This window comes from Acomys russatus, chromosome 19, assembly GCF_903995435.1.
Source record: "Acomys russatus chromosome 19, mAcoRus1.1, whole genome shotgun sequence".
NCBI classification, from domain to species: domain Eukaryota; kingdom Metazoa; phylum Chordata; class Mammalia; order Rodentia; family Muridae; genus Acomys; species Acomys russatus.
In genome coordinates this window covers 38,965,142-38,978,805 of record NC_067155.1, presented here as the reverse complement: position 1 = coordinate 38,978,805, position 13,664 = coordinate 38,965,142, and the positions used below count along the sequence as shown (strand labels likewise).

At 51.3% G+C, this 13,664-nt stretch overlaps 2 protein-coding genes across 2 annotated transcripts; one reads left to right on the top strand and one right to left on the bottom strand.

Annotated features, from left to right (window-relative positions):
- The first annotated feature begins 1,898 nt into the window (after nucleotides 1–1,898).
- Mcm7 (minichromosome maintenance complex component 7) lies at nucleotides 1,899–7,048 on the top strand. Its single transcript, XM_051161201.1, has 13 exons — nucleotides 1,899–2,063; nucleotides 2,151–2,275; nucleotides 2,348–2,528; nucleotides 2,842–2,979; nucleotides 3,324–3,473; nucleotides 3,634–3,748; nucleotides 3,835–3,966; nucleotides 4,121–4,204; nucleotides 4,298–4,691; nucleotides 4,980–5,063; nucleotides 5,706–5,874; nucleotides 6,593–6,702; nucleotides 6,837–7,048. The coding sequence occupies exons 2-13, from the start codon at nucleotides 2,196–2,198 to the stop codon at nucleotides 7,036–7,038; spliced, it is 1,839 nt and encodes a 612-aa protein (XP_051017158.1). The 5' UTR covers nucleotides 1,899–2,063; nucleotides 2,151–2,195; the 3' UTR covers nucleotides 7,039–7,048.
- A 729-nt stretch (nucleotides 7,049–7,777) lies between these two features.
- On the bottom strand, nucleotides 7,778–11,224 carry Cops6 (COP9 signalosome subunit 6). Its single transcript, XM_051161944.1, has 10 exons — nucleotides 11,161–11,224; nucleotides 10,829–10,951; nucleotides 10,162–10,293; nucleotides 9,709–9,797; nucleotides 9,540–9,602; nucleotides 8,946–8,993; nucleotides 8,511–8,625; nucleotides 8,340–8,432; nucleotides 8,147–8,247; nucleotides 7,778–8,022 (listed from the first exon to the last, which is right to left on the bottom strand). Exons 1-10 carry the CDS (start codon nucleotides 11,222–11,224, stop codon nucleotides 7,882–7,884), a joined length of 969 nt encoding a protein of 322 aa, XP_051017901.1. The 3' UTR covers nucleotides 7,778–7,881.
- Nucleotides 11,225–13,664: the final 2,440 nt, after the last annotated feature.

The window sequence follows — 13,664 nt, the reverse complement described above, 5'->3', positions numbered from 1 at the left end:
GTGTAGCGGGGAGTCTGGGTGGAAGAAGCAATCATGCTTGAGAAAAGGAGATGTGGTTGAGTGATGGGGAGGACCCTGTGGAGGCCACGATTGGAGCGGCGCGCCCGGGAGAGGCTGGGTGACGTGGAACCTTCAGTACATGGCCCGAGGGGCCGGGAAGCCGGGCTAGCCTCTGCACCTTGGGGCGCTAGCGAATTCCCGCGTCCACTCGAGACGCGCCGGAGTCCGAAGGCGGGGCTTGCCGGGCCGCTACGCGCCGTGATTGGTTATTTTCGGCCGCTCTCCAAGCGGAAGTAGAGGCGGGCGGAAGTGGCGCTGCTCCGTCGGAGGGAATGTGGTGTGTAAACAGTGTCCTTCCGCGCCGTGGCCTCGAAGATAGCGGCTGTTGGTAAGGGACGTGCCCGCAACTGGGTGGCTGAGAGCCCCGGTGGCGAGAGGTGGCAGTGAGGTGGACCCGAGTGGTCCTTCGGCGTTCTGGCCAATCGCTGCACGGCCACCCGCCTCGGGCGGAGGAATCCTGGGCTGTGAGGCGGCTGGAATACGGGCCCATGTGCTTCTTTGTTTACTAAGAGCGGAAGCAGTGGCGGGAATGGGGCGTGGGGTCCAGGGGAGGCCTAGTGGCGGGCGTCCTGGCGGGAGCCGAAAGAAAAAGTGTTGTACTGCTGGAGGGAGAGCCTAAAGTCTTGAGAGTCGACTGGATGCAAGTTGGAAGAATTGAAGAAACTGAGATTCCTAGCTGAGGCAGAGAGTGGAATTCTCTTGAGGGTCGGTTGGGTAAGACTCTTTGTAGCAGCCTGGGGACCTGCATTCTATCCCCAGGTAAAAAGCAGCAGACTTGGGAAAAGCACTGCCTACATTGGGGAGACTGGGTAGGCTTGTTTTGAATGTTAACTTCATAGGTCCCATCTTAAATGAAAATGGGTTTTCTTAGGTTTCTTTTGAGAATTTGAAGTAAAGAATTCAAAAGGAAGATTGTTTTATAAGTTTCTTTTTTCTGCATTTGTGTGTGTTTGTGTGTAGCTTACAAGTGGTTGTTTTACGCCCGCAGGAGTCTATTCTTTTCAACCTGTGGGTGGGCCCCAGGGATTGAACCCTGATCCTCGGGTTTGGCAGCAGTGGTCTTTACTCCTCACTGTCCTCATAGCTTTGTTTTGGTTTTATATTTGTAGAAAAAGTTAAGAAGTTCCTGCAAGAGTTTTACTGCGATGATGAATTTGGAAAGAAGCAGTTCAAGTATGGGGCCCAGTTGGTGAGTTCCGGGGTTGGTTGTGGGGAGCGGGTGGCATGTAAGAGCCGTGCTCTGCCTTGTTAGAGCAAGTGTGGCTGTCAGTGAATGGCGTGATTTTGATTGTTTTGTGCAGTTAGTTCACATTTTTAGCTTTTCTTTAAATTATGTTTGTGTATGTGAGAGCTCTGATGCGCACACCATAGCATGTGTGTGGAGGTCAAAAAACACAATTTGTGGGAATCGGCTCTCCCACCATGTGTGTCCTGGAGATACAACTCAAGATCTCAGCCTAACCTGCTGAGCCATCTTACCTATTCCTAGCTCTTGGATTTTTTTAGAGAGTTTTTGTGTGGATCAGACTGGCTTCGAGAATGCCCCATGTAGCTCCATAGCTAAGGATGGCCTTGAGTTTCTGAATCCCAAGTGCTGGGAGTACAAACACACCACCATTGCTGGGCTGCAGCAGCTAGTTTAGCAGAGTGCTTGCCTGGCCTGTGGGTATGATGCCACATTTATTAAAGCAAAGTTTTTGTTGGAATCGGGAGTTCTAAAAAGTAAGTGCTTCGCTATGCTGTTCTTTTCCCCTCTGGGGGATGGCCAGTGCCTTAGACAGTTTTGGTGGGTGAGGTGAACTTGACCCTAAAGTGTTACTGCCTCTTCCTCACCTTAGGTTCACCTGGCTCATCGGGAACAAGTGGCATTGTACGTGGACCTAGATGACGTTGCTGAAGATGACCCGGAGTTGGTCGACTCGATTTGCGAGAATGCCAAGCGCTACTCCAGGCTGTTTGCTGATGTTGTACAAGAGCTTTTGCCTGACTATAAGGAGAAGGAGGTAGGTGGTTGGTCCCTGAGCTGCTCTGCCTGCTGCCCCTCTGTTCTCCTGTTCTGTCTTGCCCGTCACCTTTCCTGTCTTGTATAGGTGGTGAATAAAGATGTCCTGGATGTCTACATTGAGCACAGACTGATGATGGAGCAGCGGAGCAGAGACCCTGGGGCGGTCCGGAACCCACAGAACCAGTATCCTTCTGAGCTCATGCGTCGATTGTAAGTATCTCTGTGGGGAAGGTTAGGGACTTGTTCTCCGGGGTCTTGCTGACAGACATTTCCTTCTCTTAGTGAGTTGTATTTCCAAGGCCCGAGTAGCAGCAAGCCCCGAGTGATCCGGGAAGTACGGGCTGATTCTGTGGGGAAATTGTTAACTGTGCGTGGGATTGTCACTCGTGTGTCTGAAGTCAAACCCAGGATGGTGGTAGCCACATACACTTGTGACCAGTGTGGGGCAGAGACCTACCAGCCGGTATGTATACAGTAGGGAACAGGAAAATATGCCTGTGTTCATTGTCCTTGAAGTAAATATATAACTTGTTGCACTGATTATAATCTGTCATTTTCTCTCTGACTATTGCAAAAGTTGCTTTGGTATTCATTTTTAGTTTTTTGGTAGTGATCTGATCTCCCTGGTCATTTTGTTTCTGCTTGATTAGGAATATTTCAAGAAATTTTTTATACTTTCAAAAATGTCTTGACACAGAGCAGAAATGGTTCCAGTGGTGATTACAAAGGTTTTTTTTTTTTTTTTTTTTTTTCTTTGTCCTTTCTTTCGTGTCTAGATCCAGTCTCCCACCTTCATGCCTCTGATCATGTGTCCCAGCCAGGAGTGCCAAACCAACCGCTCAGGAGGGCGGCTATACCTGCAGACTCGTGGCTCCAAATTTATTAAATTCCAGGAAATGAAGATTCAGGAACATGTGAGTGGGGGATGTGGATCCTGTGGTTGGTTATGAAATGGCCAGAAGATGAGCGAAAAGCTGGGGAACAGAAGCCAGCTGTAGTGGGGAAGAGGCTTAACTAGAACTTTCTTAGTATTTGCTCTTAGCCAGAAAGTCAAGAAATGATTTCACTGAAGTTCTCTGGTGGTGTTGGGAGGAGGGTAACAGCTCAGCTTCCCTTCTGAAGTCTTCTAGACTGGGCTGGCTGGGTTTTCCATAAAATGGCCTTCTTACTGGAGTGAGGTGGGATGGGTCAGGTCCCTGTCTGCCTCATTCTTCCTCGTCTCATGTGTTCTGTGTCATGTTCGTCCCCAAACCCCTAGAGTGACCAAGTTCCTGTGGGAAACATCCCTCGTAGCATCACTGTGGTTTTAGAAGGAGAGAACACAAGGATTGCCCAGCCTGGTGACCACGTCAGTGTCACCGGTATCTTCTTGCCAGTCCTGCGCACAGGGTTTCAACAGATGGCACAGGTGAGGGTTTTTTGAAATGAGGAAATAGTGGCCTTTCCACCCACTCACTCTCTTCACACCCTTAGAAAACTAAAACCAGAAAGGTGGAACTTGTGGTTGACAGAAACGATTCTCAGGGACTCCGGAGACAGGCAGTTGATACTGGCGTTCTCCTGCCTAGGGCTTACTCTCAGAGACCTTCCTGGAAGCCCATCGGATCGTGAAGATGACGAAGAGTGAGGACGATGCATCGGGGGCCGGAGAGCTCAGCAGGGAGGAGCTGAGGCAGATTACAGGTGAGGGGCCACAGCGCTCAAGCTGAGAGTTGAGTGTCACGCTAGCTTCTGCCTTGAAGAAAACGCTGTGGCTTAACTTTTCCCAGAGGAGGATTTCTATGAGAAGCTGGCTGCCTCTATTGCTCCTGAGATCTATGGTCACGAAGACGTGAAGAAGGCGCTGTTGCTGCTCCTGGTGGGTGGCGTGGACCAGTCTCCTCAAGGCATGAAGATAAGGGGTAAGAAGGACGAGAGAGCTTGTGGATGACAGCTTAAGAGTTGATGGCTTGGCTTTGTGACACTTGGTGTCTTAGAAGAGGTCTGAAGTGCTCTTCCCCGGCGGTGAACAACTTGGGTTGAGGGTATCACTCAGGCTTCCTATGCATTTTCCAGGAAACATCCACATCTGCCTTATGGGAGATCCTGGCGTGGCCAAATCTCAGCTCCTGTCTTACATTGATCGTCTGGCCCCCCGAAGTGAGTATGGGCAGGGATGTGGCTTAGTGCTCGAGGAAACAGTCTAGAGGCCTTGGGGAAAGCAGTTCATCAGATTGCTGTTTCTCTTTGCAGGTCAGTATACCACAGGCCGGGGCTCCTCTGGAGTAGGGCTCACAGCAGCTGTCCTGAGAGACTCTGTGAGTGGGGAACTGACCTTAGAGGGTGGTGCCCTGGTGCTGGCTGACCAGGGCGTGTGCTGCATTGATGAGTTTGACAAGATGGCGGAAGCTGACCGCACGGCCATCCATGAGGTCATGGAGCAGCAGACCATCTCCATTGCCAAGGCAGGCATTCTCACCACACTCAATGCCCGCTGCTCTATCCTGGCTGCTGCCAACCCTGCCTATGGGCGGTACAACCCCCGCCGCAGTCTGGAGCAGAACATACAGCTTCCTGCTGCTCTGCTTTCCCGATTCGACCTCCTCTGGCTGATTCAGGACCGGCCTGACCGTGACAATGATCTCCGGTGAGTGAAGTGCAGCACCCATAGAAACAACCCACTTCACTGGTTGGGGGGAGCGGGGTAAAGTCAGAAAGCCAGTCAACTCAGGTGTGTGTATAGACATAGCACTTTCCTTGTCTACAGTTCATGGGGATATGAAGGTTGTGGCTTGGGTGTTGAGGGTTTTCTGGCAGCCTATCTGCTATGAAGTCTCCATTGCTATGGAGAAGAGGTGGGGCTGAAAGGGGATGCTGAGTCAGAGTCGTCAGCAGGGTGTAGAGCTCTGGAGAACTTTGCCTGTGTTCTCTCCAGGTTGGCCCAGCACATCACCTATGTCCACCAGCACAGCCGGCAGCCCCCAGCCCAGTTTGAACCTTTGAACATGAAACTAATGAGGTAGGAGGCAGAGGAGATGGGCGTGTCTCGGGGGATGTCCTGTGTGGCATTGTCTTACACCAGGTGTACCGGGAAAGCTTTCCGTTTTGGGAGGGTAATGTGTTTACTCGCTCCCCTCAGCGTTGCTGAGCCTGAGAAGAGTGAGCTGGGGCCTCACTTTGTAGTGTTGCCACACACGTTGTTCTTGCTTGGGGTGGTAGAGCAGCAGACTGTAATCCCAGCTGCTGTGGCAGCTCAGGCAGGAGGACCTTTCTTTTGTGGGTGTCTCCATAAATTACACAGCTCTTCACCGTCGTTATCCTATGCTGGGATGAGACGGGTACAGTTTTTTTTTCATGTCATGTGGCATAGATGGCTCAGAGCACCTCAGTGAGCTTCAGACCTCTTTATTTTTTGGTTTTTCAAGATAGACTTTCTGTGTAGCCTTGGCTGGCCTGGACTTGCTTTATAGACCAGGATAACCTGAGCTCAGAGATCCACCTGCCTCTGCCTCCCCAAGTGCTGGGATTACAGGCATGTGCCACTGGAGTGCACTGGCAGCCCTGTTTAGAGAAGTGCCTCAGTGATGCCTAAGCAAATAGCTGTCCTGTGTTAGAACAGCAAGTGGGGTATCTTCTATAAAGGGTCTGTTCTTTCCCACAGACGGTACATAGCCATGTGTCAAGAGAGGCAGCCCACGGTGCCCGAGTCTCTGGCTGACTACATCACAGCAGCATATGTGGAGATGAGGCGAGAGGCCCGGGCCAGTAAGGATGCCACCTATACTTCTGCCCGGACTCTGCTGGCCATTCTCCGGCTTTCCACTGCTCTGGTGAGTGCTGGCCCTTGCCTGCCACCTCACCTTAATGACCCTCAAGCTGCCTCCCTTCCTCCCACCAGCCCTGCTGGGGCTAAAGTGCTGACAGTGCAGATAGTGGTCCTCTCTGTGCTACCGCACTGTGGGTACTTGCTGCTCCAGCAGGGCACGTGCAACACCCACGGAGGGAAAGGCTGCTTGCTGCTTAAGTCCATGAGGGGCGGAAAGACTCTTGTTGAATTCCTGATGTCCTAGATACAATCTTAGAAATCTCCATTCTGTCCTCTTGGACCTTAGTCATGGGGGCTCCAAAGTGCTGTTCGTGCAGGTAGTGTAATTACCTGACCTACTGCTGAGCTAGCACTTCCCGAGCCCCCAGGACACAACCTCTCTGACAGTGGCCCTAGCTGAGCTCCCCAGGCTCCATTTGTCACGATGGGGAGCCTAGTGGAGTTCAGAAGGGTCTGCTCTCCATCACAGGACAGCGAACACCCACCGGGACTGGCCAGTGTTGAGAGGCGGAGACTTGGGCAATTGCTGGACGCTGCCCTGGGCATTGCACTTGTCTCGGTCTGACAGTGCCGGCCCAACACTGCAGATGTGGGGGGCAGGGAGGAGTCCCCATTTTTGTTTTGAGTAGGGAATTATGGCTTGCCCAGCTCTGAAGCTGGAGCAAAGACCCTCGACTTCAACCCCCTCCCTCCTATCCCCGTCTTCTCCATGCCTTCCCTAGGCTCGCCTGCGGATGGTGGACACTGTGGAGAAGGAAGATGTGAACGAAGCCATGAGGCTGATGGAGATGTCAAAGGACTCCCTTCTGGGGGAAAAGGCACAGACAGCTAGGTGGGCATCTTCATGAAAAATGCAATTGGGCCGCTTGACTTTATTGAGCTGGTCACACTAGCTTTGTGGCTTCTGCACTCAAAAAATCATGTTCTGTGGCCCTGCGCCCTAACCTTTTCCATCATGTGTTTCAGGACCCAGAGGCCAGCAGATATGATATTTGCTACAGTGCGTGAGTTGGTCTCAGGCGGGCGAAGTGTCCGGTTTTCTGACGCTGAACAGCGCTGCATATCACGTGGCTTCACACCAGCCCAATTCCAGGCAGCACTGGATGAATATGAAGAGCTAAACGTCTGGCAGGTCAACACCTCCCGGACGCAGATCACCTTTGTCTGATAGCCAAGCTTGGAAGCCTCCTTTGCCCGACAGACGGCTTTTAAAAGCCTGCTGCCTGCCCTGAGCGTGCTCCAGATACCTATAGAGGAAGACCTCATCTTCCCACGCTGCACTTTTTTTTATTCTGTTAATAAAGTGTTTTAATTGCCTCCTGCCTGGGCCTGGCTTGTTGAGATAGCTGCTCCCTTCTGGGTACATCCTAGTCGGTGTCCACCGTGCCTGCCATGTGCCAAATAACTACTGTATGGCAAGGGCTGATGGAGCCTGTGGAGTTAATGGTACCTTGTCTCTTTATCTACACTGAGCCTTACTGTGCTAGACAGGCTGGGAGGTTAAAAAAAATCCCCACCTCCCCTAGGGGGGAGGCAAAAAGAGCCTGGCACAGGAGATTACTCAAGTGGAAGTCTCCCAGGTGCAAAGTGTTAGGGGTAAGGCACACAGAAATCACTCCCTTTGGTACTTTCAGTGCCCCTGAGAGCAAGGGCTTGAGTCACCTATAATTACAAAGACAGGCTTGATATCCCTCCCCTCTGTGAAAAACACTCATTTGTTACTTTTGTGATCATCACATTCTGCCTATCTGGACAAGGGTCACCTCACGTCATTAGGGGGTGGGGGTGAGGTGGTCAAAATGCCAATGAGTGGACTCGGCCTCAGAGCAAGGCTGCCTTGAGGATTCCAAGTTGAGAAACCAGTGTAGTGCCTGACAGGACAAAGCCACTGGAAGGGCTGCTGAGGGGCTGCTCTTTTATTATTAATGACAAGTTCTCTAAGGGGAATGTGGTGCCCAGTCCCACAGGAAAGTTGTCTGAGCCCTCTACATCATCCCTTCCAGAACCCTCATCAGAAAAACAGTCCCCGCATTCGCCGGCCGATGCCTTGTCGGTCGTAGAGGACGTTGAACTTGTTCACAAACTGGTTCATTGTGTTGCACGTTTTGGTGATGGTGCCGAGGTAGGCCATGAGCCCCACGTCATTGCATTGCTGGGAGGGAACAGAGAGAACCAGTTCCCCAGGCGCCCCTCACGCTAGCTGAGGGCAACTGAGTTTACCTGCCTGCAAGAGGGTGGTGTGAGCCCCACCTCCCCACAGGGGCATCAACACTCACATCATAAAAGTCTGTCTTGAACTTGTCTGTGCTGAGCACCGGAAGACAGTGACATAGGGCATAGGCCTCTCGCAGGATCTCATGGTTGAAGGGAACCTCTCCTACGGGTACAATGAGGCTGCACTGATGTGGATGCTGTCGCTTCTCCAGGAAGGAGGGGAAGTGGTTACAAGTGCCAGGCACTTGTCCCTACCTGCTTCAGAGGCCTTGACATATTCTAAAATGAGTTTCACGCGGCTGTGCAGCATCTTGATGGCACTGTGTTGCGCTATCAGGTGTTCGGCCACTGCAGGGGAACAGGGCAAATCAAAGAGGGCCATGGCCACGCCCACCCCATGTCGCCAAAACATTCCACCTCCCTTACCAGTGGAGTTCTCTCCACTGCCTGTGGCTGTCATCCGGGCCACATGGTCTACACCGATACGCTCAGCCTCCTCGGTGGCCAGAGTGTAAGTGAGCTCAGCGAACAGCATTGTGGCCTGCAGAGTAAAGGGTTCCCATCGGGAGAGTCAGGCAACAGGCCTGGGCAGATGGCAAGTCTGAGGATCTGACTTGAGATTCTCAGAACCCTCACTGAGCTAGATTAGCTGGCACTTGAGTCTGTGATTCCCAGCCCTACAGCAAGATGCGACGTGGACACCGAAGAATTCCCACAAGCCCACAGGCCTGGCAAACGAGATCTTGTCTCATAGGAGAAAGCTAGGGCGACCCAGGGTTGTCCTGTGGCTATGCATGTGTGCATGCCATGCAGGAGAAACAGGCTAAAAGCAGGATTTGCATTTTGCAGGGTAGGTATTACCTCTCCATTGATTATATCGATGACAGACTCAAAAACGCTGACAGGAAGCTGTAAAAACACACAACAGTTGGTTGGTTAGTTTCTCGAGACAGGGTTTCTCTGCGTTAACAGTTCTGGCTGTCCCGGACTTTGTAAACCAGACTGGCCTCGAACTCACAAAGACCCACCTGCCTCTGCCTCCCGAGTGCTGGGATTAAAGGCTTGCGCCACTAACACCTGGCAACAGAACAGCTCTTACTAAGAGCAGATGCACCTGAACTTAACACAGGTTCCAGGCTAGCCTTGTACTCACAACCCTCCTGCCTCGACCTCCTGAGTGCTAAGATTGAGTTCAAGTGTCACCACGCTTGGCTAATTTCCACCAAAACCTACAGGAGGTTTTACCATCCCCCCCCCCCCCCCCCGTGAGATATGGCAACGCCACTTAAGAGAGATGAAGTCACGCAACAGATGGGCAAAGAGCAGCATGGAGATTCAACTCAAGTGTTCTCTCATACAGATGAGATGACAGGGTAAGTGTGAGCAGAGGCACAGTGCTAGACCACCAGGACACAGGGGACCAGCTGCGGCGGGGGGGGGGGCAGCAATACTCACATCTGTGTGCTTGGTCATAGGGTTCAACTTCAGAAACAGGGGACTCTCGATTATCTCGCATACCTGGAAGAAAACGACAAGGCCCAGACAAAAAAAAAATCAGTAGCTCCTCTGCCCCCTAACCTTCGGTTCTCCTTCCCAACAGGCACGCACAGTTGAGCCTTTATACCTGCTTGTGGACGTGGATGTCCGAGGGGTCGGGCGGGCCCCCTGTGGTATACCAACCCAGAAACTCCAGTTCCTTGAAGACCTGTTTAACTGGAGAAGAGGAGGACAGAGTAAATCTTTCTTTAAACCTCTCTTTCCTTAGTTCGATGGACCTGGTGCATTTCCTCGCCAGCTCTTCTTTTCCCTCCTCAAATTTTGGGTCCGTCTTGAAACACCTTTCTGTTTCTGTCATCTCCCAACTTTTCCTCAAAGGTAAATAACCTTAAACTTCTGGTACTCCTGCCTATATCTCCTGGTTTATATGGTACTGAGGACCAAACTCTGAGATGCCTGCATGTTCGGGCAAGCACTCTACCCACTGTCCTATAGCCCCAGCCCTTTTATTCCTTAAGACAAAGACAAAAACAAAAATCTTCCCACTTTCCTTTCCCACCCACTTCTCTTCCCCTCTCACACTGCTCCTCCTTGGTGTAATAATATTCCTTGTCAATGATAATCTTCTCCTCCACGGTGTGGGACAGCAGCTCAAAGGAGTTCATCACCTCGATATTCCGCCCCTCCTGCTTCCCGATCAGAGCCCCAACCACTAAGGGGAGAGAAACACATGGAAAATAGGTGAGGAACAGGCATCTAAAAGCTTTCCTAATAACCCAAGGCTCGCTCTGGGCTGGAGAGATGGCTCAGTGGTTAAAAGTCCTGACTGCTCTTCCAGAGGTCCTGAGTTCAATTCCCAGCAACCACATGAGCCCTCTGGCCTGCAGGGGTACAAGCAGGCAGAGAGCACTGTATACAATAGCAGTAAGTAAATAAATCTTTGAAAACAAACAAACAGCTGAGCTTGGTGGCGCAGGCCTTTAATCCCAGCACTTGGGAGGCAGTGGCAGGCGGATGGCCGAGTTCAAGGCCAGCCTGTCTACTAAGTGAGTCCAGGACAGGACAGCCACAGAGAAGCCCTGTCTCGAAAAAGCAAAAAAGGAAAACAGACAAACAAACAAATCAAGGCTCTGAGGTCAGTGTGAATCAAAGATTGGGGAAACAGTCATTTGGAAGAGCTGGGAGGAGGGAAAAACGTGTCTGGAGGTCTCCAAGAGGAGGGTCTAAAATTTACATATACAACTCACCCTGCATAGGCCGCCCCTCCTGGGAGCGCATGCGAATCCAATGGTCAGAGATGTTGAGGATGACAAGGGGATGAAGAGCGACAGAAACACTCCCAGTCACTCCGGAGGCCATCACGCTAGGGACTGTTACAGGGGAAAGGAAAACATAGCGGGTGAGAGCTTGGGCCCACACAAGTCTCCTAACATGGGAGTAGGGGACCGGCAGAGCAGAGCCGTCCATCCATCCCTGCCCTCAAGTTATCCTGGGATAGATGTCGCTCCTCCCAGGTTTAAGAAGTACTCAAGGCACTCCGCAAGGGCTTCTCCAGAAGTCGCTTCGCACAGCCCGTTACCTGCTGCATCCACCTCCATGCCGCTGCTCCCTCCGCTCCCGTTCGCCGCTGCCGCCGCCGCCATTTTCCCCGCGCCCGCCAGCCACGACCCGCCCCCTTCCTTCTCGGCTTCCGTCGGCGAGTGACGCATGCTCAGTGTGTACTTGGCACTGCTGGAGGGCGGGGCGCCTGCCAGTACTTGACAGCCCTGGCTGCTCGCTAGTACGCTACGCTGTAGGGTTATTACCGGTTCTCAAGTAAACCAGCCTGGCCGTAAATTCTGTATTGTGTAACTGAGGGTGACTTTTAACTTTGATCCTCTTGCCTTCACCTCCCGAGTGCTGCGATTACAGGTGTGCATCAACAAGTCCTGATATTTCATGCTCAAAGCCCAGAGATCACTGCAGAGTGGGGCTGTTACTTTCCAGGACTCTGTGGTTGCACTGTAGATAACGGGACGCAGAGAAAATTGCCATCAAAAGGAAGCAAGGCTGTAAGGAGAAGGGAGAAGGCAATTTATTCAAGATATTAAACTTTTTCATGTTGCGTAGAATCTATAGGGACTTGATCACTTGTTTGTTGAGATAGGGTCTCACTGTGTAGCCCAGCTGGCTGAGAACTTGCGGACTTCAACCTGACAAGAGATTAAAGGTGTGCGCCATCATGGCCAGGGTGTCTGGCTTTAAAAAAAAAAAGGTGTGTGCTTCCCCACCTCTGTGTCAAAACATCCTGTGACCTGTAGATTAAAAAGCCTTGTAGATGTCACACGTCTTTAATCCCAGCACTCGGGAGGCAGAGGCAGGCAGATTGCTGTGAGTTCGAGGCCAGCCTGGTCTACAAAGTGAGTGCAGGACAGCCAAGGCTACACAGAGAAACCCTGTCTTGAAAAACGGGGGGGGGGGGGGGGGTAGGTGGATCTCTGTGAGTTTGAGACCAGCCTGGTCTACAAAGCAAGTCCAGGACAGCCAGGGGTACACAGAGAAACCGTGATGATGATGATGATAGCCTTTTAGAATCTATTAACTAACAGACCTCTATCTTCCACCAATCTAAAAGCTAAGAATGTCATCAGATGGCATCTGAGGCCTATAGAAAAGCTTGCTCCAGCTTTTTGTAGCCCTCTCTTTGATGTACCCAATAATGTGTTTTTTTTTACTTCGTTTTTAAAAAATTTATTTTAAAATTATGTATACATTGTACACGTGCAGGCCAGAAGAGGGCACCAGATCTCATCATAGACGGTTGTGAGCCACCATGTGGTTGGTGGGAACTGAACTCAGGACGGTAGCCAGTGCTCTTAACCTCTGAACCATCTCTCTCCAGCCCCCCAATAATGTTTTTTGTTTGTTTGTTTTTGTTTTTTGAGACAGGGTTTCTCTGTGTAGCCTTGGCTGTCCTGGACTCACTCTGTAGTCCAGGCTGGCCTCGAACTCACATCGATCCACCTGCCTCTGCCTCCTGAGCGCGAGTGCTGGGATTAAAGGCCTGCGCCACCACGCCTGGCCCAATAATGTATTTTTAACCTGCCATAATGTGTGACTTCCACTGTTTTGTAAAACTATAACATTACACGAAACTGCTTCCGTTTGGGAATATGGAGTTTGGGGTAACTTAAATCTGTGTTCCCCGGGCCACAGTCAGTCAGATGGGACTTAGAATACGCTATCTTTTATTCGCTTTAAAGTGAGGGCTGTGGTTATAACATCATCAGTTCCAAAGGCTTCCATTCCCTGAGCCATCTCACCAGCACGAGGAGAGCATTTTATGTCAAACAAAATATTTGGGAGCCAAGCATGGTGGTACGCCCCTTTCATCCCAGCACTGGGGAGGCAGAAGCAGAAGGATCCCTGTGAGTTTGAGACCAGCCTCGTCTGCATAGCAGGTTCCAGGCGAGCCAGAACTGCACAGTGATAACCCTGTTCAACTAGTTAATTAATTAAAAGATTTTATTTGAAAATGTTAGGCTTGGGCCGGGGGCTAGTCAGGCCGTGCTGGCTTGAAGAACACCTTTCTCCATCCTCACAGCCGCTGTAAAGAAATGACACAACTCATCCTGTGACTGTGAGCCTGCACCAAACTCCAGCAAAGCTGGAGTTACAGGTGGTTGGGGGCCTACAGAGATGGGTACTAGCAAGTGAACGCCAGTCCTCTGGAATAGCAATATGTGCTCCTTCCCACTGAGCCATCTCCCCAGCACGCACTACTGACTATTCTTTAATTACGTGGAATGGGATTACCCACCTCTCTGCACCTGTAAGATGGGATACCACCCCTCACTCCTGTTAGTGTCTCTGGCCTGGAATTTTCACAACTCCCGCTGCAACCTCTGTGGATGCCTCAGTCAGTGTTCCTCTTGAATCCCAAATATGAGACTTTATAGGAAGCTTATTTTAATTATATACTAGTTAAGATAATTATTATTGCTGGGTGTGGTGGCGCACGCCTTTGATCCCAGCACTCGGGAGGCAGAGGCAGGCGGATTGCTGTGTGTTCGAGGCCAGCCTGGTCTACAAAGTGAGTCCAGG